Source organism: Marmota flaviventris, chromosome 13 (assembly GCF_047511675.1).
Source record: "Marmota flaviventris isolate mMarFla1 chromosome 13, mMarFla1.hap1, whole genome shotgun sequence".
NCBI classification, from domain to species: domain Eukaryota; kingdom Metazoa; phylum Chordata; class Mammalia; order Rodentia; family Sciuridae; genus Marmota; species Marmota flaviventris.
The window spans coordinates 83,605,587-83,619,789 of record NC_092510.1 but is presented as its reverse complement, the minus strand read 5'-3'; the positions used below and the strand labels follow the sequence as shown (position 1 = coordinate 83,619,789).

General features: G+C 35.7%; 1 protein-coding gene and 1 non-coding gene across 4 annotated transcripts in view; one reads left to right on the top strand and one right to left on the bottom strand.

Annotated features, from left to right (window-relative positions):
• Hsdl2 (hydroxysteroid dehydrogenase like 2) overlaps nt 1–14,203 on the bottom strand; it is a 67,325-nt gene continuing 53,122 nt past the window's right edge. For 2 of the 3 annotated variants that reach the window (XM_027943039.3, XM_071600842.1), the window contains 2 exons: nt 12,286–12,414; nt 1,826–2,720 (listed from right to left, as the gene is read on the bottom strand). In XM_027943039.3, coding sequence (XP_027798840.1) covers nt 2,608–2,720; nt 12,286–12,414 — 242 coding nt within the window. In that variant the 3' untranslated portion in view covers nt 1,826–2,607. Of the gene's footprint in view, nt 17–1,825; nt 2,721–12,285; nt 12,415–14,203 lie in introns of those variants that run through there. The other variant, XM_071600841.1, reaches the window with a different exon arrangement.
• LOC114098829 (U6 spliceosomal RNA) lies at nt 8,731–8,835 on the top strand. Its single transcript, XR_003583798.1, has one exon. It is a non-coding gene; the product is annotated as a U6 spliceosomal RNA (small nuclear RNA).

Here is a 14,203-nt window from a genome sequence, read left to right as displayed (position 1 = left end):
TTGTGTCCATCTAAACCTAAAAAATAAAAGTAAATATTAAACAAAAAAAGAAAAAGAACTGAAGGCAAGGTCTTTTTTTTTTTTTTAATGGTTCACTATATTTTTATTTATATACACATTTTCGTGTCCCAAGGGCAAGGTCTTAAGAGTTGTCAGCACCCTATGTTCACTGCAGCATTATATACAATACCCAAGAGGTAGAAGCAACCCTGCCGGATGCGTGGAATGGATAAAGAAAATGTGATATATATTTACAATAAAATATTATTCAGTGCTAAAAATAGGAAATCTGTCACATGCTATAATATGGAGAACTTGGAAGACATTCTGAGTGAAATAAGTCATTATATATATGCAGCTGAGACCACACACACGCCACTTGCCCAACTTTTGTTTTAATTTCGTTTTTTCTTTAATTTTTCCCCCGTGTGCTAGGTATAGAACTGAGGGCCTTGAGCAAGCACTCTACCACTGAGCCACATCCCCAGTCCCGTGGCTTCTAATTTGGTCTTAAAGTCTCTCTATAGAGTGATCATAGCTGAAATGGCCACCTATTTTAGGAGAGTCCTGACCAGGGGAAATTTAGTTTCAAGTGTGTTAGATAAGACATAATGAGGTGAAAACAAAATGGATGAAACACAAATTTATTACTCCCAGATCCTAGGAAAGTCAGAAGTGCTGACAGATTGACATGAAGTCTGGGGGCAGGAAGCAGCTTGTTGAAGCAGGTAAAGAAGAAAAAGACAAGAGATTGAGAGAAGTGAAATTATAGGACTATGCATTTATTAAGGACTACGGGCATTATGTCCTAGACTTTCTGAGGGAGTTATGAATTGGCTGGTTTAAAGACAATAATTGCAAAAGGGGAGAATTTATTTACAGAACTCTGGTATTGCCTATTAAGTTTTATCGTGGCCAGCAGCTGTGGGATATGTTGGGTTTTGGGTCACTGGGATGAGGGAAAAGTTGGTTATATCACAAACTACCACACAGGGAGAGGAAGTTTTAACTAGGTCAAAGATGACAGGGTACAACTGGGTTCCAGATAACTTATATCAGGCCTAAAAATGGGTATCTAAGCAGCAACTGTATTAAATTAATGACACTGCCCCAATGCTATGACACTGTTTGTCAGCTTTTCATCACTGTGACCAAAATGCCTGACAAGAACAAGTTAGAGAAGGAAAAGTTTATTATGGCTTATGGTTTCAGAGATTCAATTCATGGTTGGTCAACTCCATTGCTGTGAGCCTGAGGTGAGGTAGAACGTCATAGCAGAAAGGTATGGCAGAAGAAAACTGCTCAGCCCATGGCAGCTGAGAAACAGGAAGAGCAAGGAGCCAGGGACAAAATGTAACCCTCAAAGGCACACCCCGGTGACCTACTTCCTCCAACCACAACCACACCCCACCTGCCCACAGTTACCATCACATAGCCCAACCAAATTATCAATCCATCAAATGGACTGATCCACTGGTGAGGTTATAGCTCTCATAATCTACAATCATTTCACCTCTGAACATTCCTGAATTGCCTAACACCTGAGCTTTTCTAGGGACTTTAAAGATCCAAACCATAAGAAACATGGATGAACCTTAAAAACATACTAAGGAAAAATTAGTCTCAAAAGGTCCTACATGATTCCATTTATATGAAATATCCAGATTAGGCAAATCAATAGCAAAAGAAAGTAGGTTTTTGTTTTTTTTTTTTTTTAACATATCTTAAATAGAATACATACTGCAATTAGTTGAATTACATTAATATTTTCCTGAAGATTACTATATCTGAAAAGCTAGTTAACAAAATGAAAAACTTTATTCCATTAGTTTTTACAAGCAGTATTTATTAAGCAGTTTACTTGTGTGAAGAGCAGATATTTTCTATAAAATAAGCTTATAAAAATCCAAAACATTAAGATTTACATTAGTATACAATCCAAAATTTAAAATTTTAACACAAATTAGCTTCAATTTATATCAGAAGAAAATTGATCATTAAAATGGTCAATTTTACTGCTTTATCCTGATTGGTTGTTCATAATATGTACTTTTTTTTTCTTACTAGAAGACAATGAAAGAGATATAAGGCTCAGAGGAAAACCCCTCAAAATATAGAAAACAGAATGTCTTAGAAATCTACTTAGTGAAGTCTATATTTGATTGGCTACCTGGTTTTGTTTTGTTTTGATTTTTAAGTAGCTATACCATTTTCGTACTTTTTGTTTTTTTTTTTCAGCACTGGCAATTGCACCCAGGTAATGTTCTACCACTGAGATATATCTGCAACCCTTTTTTATTTTGGGACAGCCTCTTGCTAAATTGCCCAGGCTAGCCTCAAACTTATGGTCCTCCTGCTTCAGCCTCCCAAGTCACTGGGATTATAGGCATGAGCCATTGCACCATTAGGCTGGCGCTTTCAATTCGATTTTGAGTCTTATAGAATCTATTTTTTTCCAGAATAGACATGCACATTTTTAACATACAATAGGGAAGACAACAACATTAGATTTTTAATTGTTGAGGTTTTTTTTTTTTTTTTTTTTTTTGGTTCTTTTTTTTTTTTTTACTTTTTAAGCATAGCAGTCAACATTTTTGTTCTTTGCCATCACAGTCTGGAATTCATCTGATTCATTAGTTTCTCCAATTTGATTGCTAGGGCCATGTTTCCTTTAATCTTCAATTTTCCTGACATGAATGCCACTGTTGGTTTTAGTTTTCCTAAAATGAGAAAATAAGAGAGGTAAGCAACTATTTAGTGCCCTTAGGGATGTATCACTTCAAGAATATGAATCATAAAAAGACTCTCTTTGAGTTCTAAAACTCTCAGAAGCATAGAAATTTCTATTACAGCCTTTTATATCAGTATCTAGGGAATTTCAATTCCTAGATTTATATGTTAACAAAATCCTATAACACAAGAGGTAATGTAAAAAATATCAACAATCGGCAAAGATTATGGCAAAAAGCTGAAGATGGAATATTTAAACATCCTCTAGTAGTTCTACACTAAAAGAAACATGGTGGGGCTGGGATTGTAGCTCAGTGATAGAGGGCTCGCCTGGCATGCATGATGCTCTGGGTTCAATCCTCAGCACCACATATAAATAAATAAATAATAAAGTCCATCAACAACACCAACAAAAAAGAAGTAAAAGAAACAGAGTCCAAGTAAATTCTGGTAAACAAATACTATCATTGTTTAATTTTCCAATCTATTATAGTTTATTACACTTTTAGCCTTTTCAACGTTTAAATTCGGGTAATTAAATAGTGTAAATGCATAAAATATTTTAAGTGACCATTAAATATAATGTATGGACACAGAAGTATGTGCTAATATTATTTCAATACTAGAAATAGAAATGCCACAGTATTAAAAAAATGTGAGTGTTAAAACACATGAACAAAGGGATGAACCGTAGCTAATAAAGAAGATAACAAATATTAGCTCTGTGGAGAAAAGGAGCTATCTTTTTTTGTGGGGGATGGGGACGGGATACTGGGGATTGAACTCAGGAGCACTCAACCACTAAGCCAGATCCCCAGCCCTATTTTGTATTTTATTTAAAGACAGGGTCTCACTGAATTGCTTAGGGCCTCGCCTTTGCTGAGGCTGGCTTTGAACACGCAATCCTCCTGCCTCAGTCTCTGGAGCCACTGGGATTACAAGTGTGCACCACTGCACCCGGCTAGGAGCTTTGTTTTTTATCTGCTATTTTATTCCAGTGTCACTCACAGTCTGGCATACAGTGGAATTCATGAAAAGAACTGAGGCTCAGGAGAGGATTTTGACTTGCCCAAGGTCACATATTGTGTATGTAGAACTCATTTATGATTTGCTGCCTTATTGTATGCCAGTTTATATGTTGCTCTTATGTCCTAGAAGGCACGCTACATGTCCATGCATTAGTTGTTCACCCCACCCTCCACCCAGGTACCACATACAGTGTACAGGTTAATGTATTTTGTACATCAATTAGTAGACGCCTTTAAATTATTCTAAATAAGGGTTACAAACCCTCATAAATTGGTTACAGATGGAAAGAATCAAGTCCCCTTCTTTTTTGAGCTGTGCCTCTCTAAAAGAAAATGTTAAAACATCTAAACTTATAAATAATAGAAAGAATAACATGACTTACATGGAAGATACTGGAGGGTCTTTATTCTTTGAAGAAACAAGAACAGCCCCTCCAAAAACTTACAAACTCTACCATCTGGGCAACTGTGCTCACTGCTCTGCCACTCTATAATATAGTGAAATCTATCAGTATATAACACAGCTTCCAATCAGCTTTATAAAGCTTTGTCCATAGATGAATGGATATCATGAGACAAAAGAAAAAAAAAGCAAAAACATGGATAAAGGGAACTTAAAGAGGAAGGATGCATGTGCAGAAGAAAGAAAACTAAAACAAGCAAAGGAGACCAGAAGCACAGGAAAGATGGAAAAAAAAAAGAGGCGGGGATGAACAAAGGAAGGGGAAAGAGGGAGGGCAAAGAGAAAACCAAAGATAGTAAGAGATGGGAAGAGGTGAGTGGAGCAGAGTGAGGAAGAGAAAGGAGGCAGCCAAAAAAGAAAACCATTGGAAAACAAAAGTGAGGTCTTGAAAATTAAAGTTTTGATTCTTAGTATTAAAATGCAATAGAAAGTAAGTTGATCTCCTGGAAAGTAAAATAAGTTATACAATAGAAGAAAATGATGATGAAATCACATCTAACCTTTTCTTCAGAAATATCAAAGAAATACTATAAGAACATTTCAAGGACCCAAGCACCCAGGAGAATCACAGAAAAAAAGACCGGGCCACCTTGAATCACTGTGAAATTTTGGAACACCACAAAGATGAATCTGATTCACTTTCAGAAAGGGCAAGATTAAGAACAAGAATAGGATCAAATTCTCAACTGTAATCTTAGAAGATGGGAGTCAAAGCTTCAAAATTCTAAGAGAAAGTGAATTTCAACTCAGATGTCTCTACCCGGCCAATCAATCAAAAGATTGTTAGTAGAATAAAAATAGCTTCAGAGACATATAAAAAGTACCTCAAACATATCCTCTCACATAGCTAGAGGAGAACATGTGTCGCCATAATAAAAAAATGTAAACCTAAGAAAGAAGACACGAAATCCTGGAAATAAATTCAATGTTGAGGAGTTAACTGAACTTCTAAGACAACAGCTGTGGAGCAGCTTGTAGATCTACAGTTCAGACTGGAACATGAAGACAAAGGGCTCCAGGAAAAAGTAGCCTGAAGGACAGTCTGACACATCTGACAACAGAGCAACTGCATCAAGTAGTTGTGAGGGGGAAAGCCCTGGGAAGATCATAGGAAGGTTTTGCTAAGTAGGTATGTGTCCCTCCAAATTCCGTATCCTGAAGTGTCAGGAGGTGGGGTCTGTGGGAGTTAATTAGGTTTAGATGAACATTTGAGGGTAGAAATTCCATGAGAGAATTAGTGCCCTTTATAAAGGGGCAACAATTCAGTAGCATTTAAATAGTCACAACATTGTACACAACCACTGTATCTTCCTAGTTCCAAAACATCTTCTTTATCCCAAAAGGAAACCCTATATGGATTTCACATCAGTAATTCCTTCTCTCTCCAGACCCTGACAAATACCAATTAACTATTTCCAGAGACTTACCTACTCTAGATATTTTATGCAAAGGATTCACACAACATGAGATCTTTAGTGTTTCACTTCTTTCACTTAGTGTAATGTTTTCAAGGTTCATCCATGTTGGATGAACTTCCTTTTTATGGTTGAAGGTTATTCCATTGTATATAGTGTATACATAGCACAAGTTGTTCATTCATCTGTTGATGGACATTCGGGTTGTTCCACCTTTTGGTTACTGTGAATGGAACCTTTGTGAGCAACACATGTGCCTTTATTTATTTATTTATCGAGTGTCTATTTTCAAATCTTTTTAAGAGTAGAAATACTGAGCCACATGTTGATTATATATTTAGCTTTACCTATACATTTACAGGTTTAACTAAACCCATATATCTTAAGGTCAATTGATCTTCAACAAGAGTGCCAAGACCATTCAATGAGGGAAAGAACTGCCTATTCAATGGTTTTGGGATAAGTGGATATGATATCAAAAGAATGAAACCACTGGAAGCTACTGGAAAATGTGTATCAAACCATATACAAATTTAATTCAAAATGGATTGTAGACTTAAGTCAGAGTTAAAACTAAAAATTCTTAGAAGAAAATTTAGTGGTAAATATTTAACCTTGAGTTTGGCAAAGATTCTTAAATATGACACAAAAAGCATAAGCAACAAAAGAAAAAATATATAAACTGGTATCTATCAAAATAAAAACTTTAGCTAGGTGTGGTTGGTTGTACATGCCTATTAATTCCAACTACTCAGAAGACTGAGGCAGACGGATCACAAATTCAAAATCATCCTGGGAAGTTAGCAAGATCCTATCTCAAAAAATAAAATAAAAGGGCTAGGATACAGTTGAGTGGCACAGCACTAGCCACTCAACTCATGTAGAAAGCCCTAGGTTCAATCCCCAGCACTGCTAATAAATAAATAAAAATTTAAAAATATTTGCTTCAAAATATTCATCAAAAAGTGAAAAGATGGGCTAGGGTTGTAGCTTAGTGGTAGAGAGCTTGCCTAGTATATGTGAGGCCCTGGGTTCAAGCACCCGCCCCCAACCTGGGAGGCAGAAACAAATACACAAATAAAGGGCTACATTTCCAATCCTAAGCCTGCCTACCCTGCCTTTCTGCAAAAGCACAATAAAGGCTCTTGCTCACATTTAAAAAGAAAAAAAAAGAAAGTGAAAAAAAACTACAAAAAATGGGAGAAAGTATTTGCAAATCACACTTTTGTAAATATACAAAGAATTCTTAAAACTCAATAACAAAAAGATAAATAACCTGGGCTGGGATGTAGCTTGGTAGTAAAGTGCTTGCCTAGCATGTGCAAGACCTTAGGTTCAATACCCAGCACCATAAAAAGAAAAGAAACAAGATGACAACCCAATTTAAAGATGAAGATCAGAGAAGAAGAAAGTTATACATATGACCAATAAACACATGAAAAAATGGAAAACGTTAGGTATTATTAGCTACTATGTAAATGCAAATCAAAACTACCAGATGCAACTTCATATCCATTAGGATGGCAATAACAAAAAAAATAAATAAATAAACAAAAACCCTATAAAATTAAAAAATAATAGGTGCTGATGAGGGCAAGGGTATGAAGAAACAGAAACCCTTATGCATTGCTAATGGAAATGTAAATAATGCAGCCCCTTTGAAAAACAGTTTGGCAATTCTTTGAAAACTTAAATGTAGAATTACTATATGACCCAGCAATTCCACTTTGGGGAAGAGACCTATCACAAATGTCCACACAGAAACTTGCCTATGAATGTTTGTAGGAGCATTATTCCTAACAAACAGTAGAAACAAACTAATTGTCTGTCTGCAGATGAATGGATAAACAATGGAATTTTACTCAGCCATAAAAAGAAATGAAGTGCTGATGCATGCTACAGCTTGGATGAACCTCAAAAACATTATGCTAGGTGAGAGAAGCCAGATGCAAAAGATCACATATTATATGATTCTATTTATATGAAATAGCCACAAAATGTAAATCAGTAGAGAAAGAAAGCAGATTAGTGGTTGCCAGGAGGAGGCAGGAAGGGGTAGTGATTACTTAATGGTTCAAGGTGTCTTCTGGGGTGGTGAAGAAGTCCTGAAACTACAGAAGTGGTGGTAGCATTGTTAATGCTTTAAATGTCATGGATCATTTCAAAATGGTTGTTTGCACATTTGAATTTCACTTCCTTTAAAGAGAGAGAGAGAGAGAGAGAGAGAGAGAGAGATTGAAGTACTAAAATATGCTACCTCAAGGATGAAACCTGAAAACATTGTAAAACTAAGTGAAAGAGATCAGTCACAAAAGATCCCATATTAAGTAATCCTATTCATATCTAGGGAAAGAAAGTTGATTAGTGGTTGTTTAGAGCTAGAGGTGGGAATAGAGAGATAGGGTATGAGGTGTTTTTTGGTTTTTTTGTTTTGTTTTTTTTTTGGTGATGAAAGTGTTCAAAAAGCAACTGTGACAAACCACTGAATTATAAATCTTTAAATGGGTGAAATGTGTGAGTATATGAATTACACCTTGATGAAGACATTAAAATCAAAGCTATTGACATATAACAAGATACTGAATTAGTAATTAAAAATCTTCCCACAAAATCTGAGCTCCAAATGGCTTCACAAATTAATTTACAGGATACTAAATCAATACACAAAAATTAATTATATTTATGTGCATCAGGAACAGGTAATTCAAAAATAAAATTAACAAAACAATTCCATACACAATAACATAAAAAAGAATAAAATGCTTAGGGGAAACAACAACCATACTGGAAAAAATCATATTAAAGACTTTATCAAATCAAAACACTTTTGTAATATAAAATATACTACTATGAAAATGAAAAGACAAACCACAGACTGGGAAAGAGTATTTGATAAGGAACATATATCCAGAATTTATAAATACTCCTACCACTGAAAATAAAAAGACAATCTTGATTTCTTCTAATTCAATAATAAAAAGAACTCAATTTAGAAAGGAGCAAACTGTAAGGATAGTTCACCAAATATACTATAAAACATAGGAAAGGATGTTCAACATAATTATTAAGGTTATCCAAGTTAAATGTAAGTTAATGCTCCCTTCGGCAGCACATATATAAAATTGGAATGATACAGAGAAGATTAGCATGGCTCCTGCACTAGGATGACATGCAAATTTGTGAAGTGTTCCATATTTAACAAATAAAAATAAAAAACCCATATGACATACTACTACATACCTACTGAAATGCCTATAATAAAAAAGATAATCATAAGTGTTGGTGAGAGGGGGGCTGGGGTCATGTGACTCAGTGGTAGAGCACCTGCCTAGCACATATAAGACCCTGGGTTCCATCCGCAGCACCACATAAAAATAAACAAATAAAATAAAGGTATTGTGTCCAACTACAACTAAAAAATAAATATTAGAGAAAAAAAAAGTGTTGGTGAGAATGTGGAGAAATTGGAACCTTCATACACTGTTGTTAGAAATGTAACAATGGTGCAGCCACTTTACCAGTTTGGTTGTTTTTTTTTCTTTATTATTTTTTTTAATAACTTTGTTTATTTTTCAGGTGGTGCTGAGGATTGAACCTAGTGCCTCACATAGGCTGGCAGGCGCTCTACTACTGAGCTACAACCCCAGCCCTTGGTTGTTTCTTAAAAAGTTAAATCAACTTACCATATTACCCAATGAAATTCACCAAAGAGGAATGAAAATATACATCCATACAAATACATGTATGATGATATTCAGAGTAGCAATATTCATAACAACCAAAAACTTGAAACAATTCAAATATCCATCAGCTGGTTAAGGGTAACAGTGTGAGGATAGAGATAGAGCTCTACAACAGAATGCTTTGCACCCATAAGAAGGAAGTGAACTGCTGAGACATGCTACAACACAGATGGCTGACTCTCAAAAGCCTTATGCTAAGTGAAAGAAGCCAGGTGCAAAAGACTTCAAATTTTCTGATTCCATTTATACAAAATATCTGTAGAGACAGAGAACAATAATGTTTGGCTGGCTGAGGGCGGGGTGGAGTACAGTGGAAATAGGTGACAACTTCAAAGATGATTTTTTTTGGTATAAGGAAAATACTGTTAAATTATGTTGTGGTAATGTTTGACCAACTCTAGAAATTTACTAAAAATCATGTACATGTAACGTAAAATGATGGATTTTATAGTATGTACATATAACTGATAATGATGAATTTTATAGTATGTAATTTTATACTTCAACAATACTATTTTTTAAAACTTTGAAAAATAGCTATTAAGTACAATACACTCCCTTCCTCCCTAACTCCCTCCCTCCCTCCTTTCTTCCTTCCCTTCCCTCCCTCCCTTCCTTCCTTCCTTCCCAGAGACTGAACCCAAGGCCACTCAACAACTGAGCCACATCCCCAGCCTTTTTTTATATTTTCTTTTGAGACAGGATCTCACTAAGTTATTTACAGCCTCACTAAGTTTCTGAGGCTAGCTTTGAACTCGAAATCCTCCTATCTCAGCCTCCCAAGCCTCTGGAATTATAGGTGTGCACCACCTCACCTGGCACAAACACATTTCCTTCCTTCCTTCCTCCCTCCTTCCTTCCTTTAAGAGACAGTCTCTCTCTCTGTTGCCCAAGCTAATCTCAAACTCCTGGGCTTAAATGATTCTCCTGGCTCAGCCTCCCTAGTAGCTGGAACTACAGGCACATACCACTATGCCTTGCTAAAATTTATTTCTATCTTATTGATTTACCACACAGTGGCCTCTGCTGGCCAAAAGAAGAGATTGTGATAATTTGTTTACTAGCTGCTTTAAGTTTTTATATTCATAATGTATCTACTATACAAAAAGGCATAGAAATGTCTATGGTTTCTAAAAGTAGAATTCATAGGCTGTAAGGTCTAAATTGTACCCATTTAAAGAAAAGCAGATGAGATCAATAGATAAGAATGAAAGAGCAAACTCACTTGCTCCCAGTTGAAACCATTGCTACAAAATACATCTCATAATAACTTACATCTTTTGAAAAATATTCAAAGGCTGGCCTACCTCTCCTAGTCAATGCAAGAGCATATTCACAGAAATACATAAGCGAAAAGCCCATTATTTCTAGTTTATGCTATGTAAGGACAGGTAAATTAAAGAAGTCATTGATTCACCTTTGATGATCATCAGAGCACAATAATTAAAAGAATGAGTTTTGGGGAGTTAGCTTGGATTCAAATCCTGTGTCCAACATTTATCACTCCCTATCTTGGGCTTGTTATTTAATTCATCAAAGTCTCAGTCTCTATCTTCATAAAATGAAGAATATATTTTATCTCAAAGGACAGTAATTATTGGATATAATTACTGTCATTTCAGTTTACAAGTTGACAATAAATTTTTAAATGATCTTTAAGTTTAAAAAATATTCGTAAGATCCATATTCACTAAAAATTTATCAAATACTTTTGTGTCCAAAACATGTTTAAGCTCTATGAAGAAAGTATTTAAAACCCTAAACACACACTAAACTATTTAAAATGAATAAAGAGATAACCATTAATACTGAAAGATGCTCTATAATGCACAATGTGAAGATTACCAAACAGTAGTACAATCTTATTTTTCAGTAGTATCATCTTGTTTTTATAAGCATACATTATATTATATACATTCACATGCACACACACAAATATATATATGTATGATGCTACACTAAATTAATTGATGGTCATTTTTCAGTGGTGTAATAAAAAATAATTGTTTTCTTTTTTCTTAAGCATATTTTCTTATTTTTGTATGTTTAACCCTACTACAAGGAATGGGGAAAGTTAAATAAATCTTGATCATAAAGACATCAGATTGGCTCAAACTGAATGCAGGCCACTGGCATCCTTGATTAGAATTGGAAAGCAAGACTTACAGGGTTCAGGATACACTGTGATCCTACTTGTCAAGATTAAAACAGAACAAAATATGCATAACATTTATAATTCATTATATGAAAGACTTTGGAATATTATAATACCTTAGTTTAAAGTGCTGCTAACACTTTAGAATTTGTTAATGAACGTACCAATTGGAATAGAGTTCTAAGAATAGAAAACAGAACAAATTATCCTTTATTTTTTTCTGACATTGTTAGAAGTAAAAGGACAGACAGAAAATCATGCAAAAGGTTCTTGAGTTGGGGGTTCCACAGAAAGCAGTGCCGCTGGGCCATGGCAGAGGGCTGGCATTTTCTTATTGCAACAGCTGGCAAGACTAAAAGCATGACCCACTCTCAATAAATGAACTGCTACTGAATATGACATCTCCAGTAACCATGGCATTATTGGAAATATCTTAATCCAGCTATCAGAATGAAGCACACCTAGGAGTCTGTCTGAACTCTCCCTGTTTCTAACATTATATCTTATATTAGCTTCTCAGTCAAAAAAAAAAAAAAAATTCTGCCATTTTCCATTTGTTGAGTAAGACAGAAGTGACCATAGGGGCAACAGTAAGAATAGCCTTCCCCAAACTATGCTCTTCAACATAAATCGTGGCTGAGATTCCAAAACAAACATTAATGAGTCTTGATTCTTTGGAAAAGAATAACGTAAAATAATAGAACTAAATTCTCCATGAACAACAAGCAAACTAACAAAATTGAAAACTTACCTGAAAACATTTTGACAAAATCATCAGTGGACATACTCATCACCACATCCGCCTTATCAGAGGGCTCTCCATGTCCAACATTCCCACCCCTGTTTTTCAAATCCAGAAACCATGTGCCACCATCTTCACCTATATAGAGATTAATATATAAAAATAAACAATTATTATGATTAGAATAATCTTCCAAAATGCTATTTCCTGGATTAAAATTCTCTGGCCTCTAATAATCAAACAGCAAATATTTATTGAGCACTTATTTTGTTTCAAGGTGCTAGGTTCAAAAGAACCTTCAATAAGATAAGAGAAACACTGTTCTCTGGTGTGGGGCAAGGGCTCAGTGGTAGAGCGCTTGCCTAGCATGTGTGAGGCACTAGGTTCGATCCTCAGCACCACATATAAATAAATAAAGGTCTATCAACAACTAGTAAAATGTTAAAAAAAAAAAAAAAACCACTGTTCTCACAATAAGAGAGGAAATGGAAGGTGATGTATGAACATACTAATAAAAAAAGAACCGGGATTACTAAGTACCAGTAACAGGAGAGAATGGGAAGTTATTATTTCAAGAGTATAGAACTTCAGTTTGGGATGATGAAAAAGTTTTGGAGATGGTTGTAAAACAATGTGAATGTAACTGTACTCTTGAAAGGAATTAGCAACTTTTATTTGTATTTTACCATAATAACAAAAAATTGATTTAGCTGAGTATATAGCTCAGTGGTAGAAGGGCTCACCTAGCATGCTCAAGACCATGGTTCAATCCCCGACACCCAACACACCTAGGGGGAAAAAAAAGCACTAGGGCCAGGAAAGCCCAGTTGAAGCTGAACTTTGAATGTTAAGTAAGAATTAGTTAGTTGGACAGGGAAGGGGGAAAATACCTCAGGCAATGAAAACAGGATATGTAAAACAAAAACAAAACCATCAACAGAATTAAGTGGGCAGGATCCCAGAGGCTCAGGAGGCTGAGGCAGGAGGGTCACACTTTCAAAGCCAGCCTCAGTAACTTAGTGGAGTCTCTAAGAAACTCAGACAGACCCTGTCTCTAAATAAAATATAAAAAAGGACTGGGGATGTGGCTCAGTGGTTAAGTGCCAGTGCCCCTGAGTTCAATCCTCAATACAAAAAAAAGGAGGGCATGAAGCATGTGTGAGGAACTAGACCTGAAAACAGTACAGTAGGACTGGAGGACAGTGGCATCAGACTCACTCATAAGGCACTCTCGGTGGGGGACACAGTGAGCCACGTAAAGGATTTAGTAACTTCATCCCTCATCCTTTGTCACCATGGAAGGAAAATGACACAATAAGGTTTGCATCTTAAATAGCTCACCCTACCTTCAGTGCAGGTGATACATTAGAAAGGGATGAAGAAGATGGAGAAGACTAGTAAGGACATTGGTGGGATCATTTGTGAGCTTGAAGGTGATCCCTGGATCAGGATCGTGGCCATGGAGATGAGGACAAATGGGCATATTTGAGAGAAATTTTCAAAGCAGAACCTCAAAGCCAGAAAACGGACCAAGTATGCAGAAGAAAAGGTGGGCTGTGTGCACAGGATTGATCTGCTAGTTTTCTGGCTTCGGAACTTGGGCAAAAATGGGTGTTGGGTTTACTGAGAAAGGACTAATTAGAAGAACAGCAAATGCAGGTATTGGAAATATTGTGTTGTTTTGAACATTTTCAGATAGAGGTATATTTGGGACAGCCAAATAAAAATGTCAAATGAAGGACTGGGATTGTGGCTCAGCGATAGTGGGCTCGCTCAGCATGTGCGAGGCCCTGGGTTTGATCCTCAGCACCACATAAAAATAAATAATAAATAAAATAAAGGTATTGTGTCCAACTACAACATTAAAAAAAAAGTCAAATGAAATCCGACTAAGCTAGAAATGTAAATATATGACTAATCAGTTCAT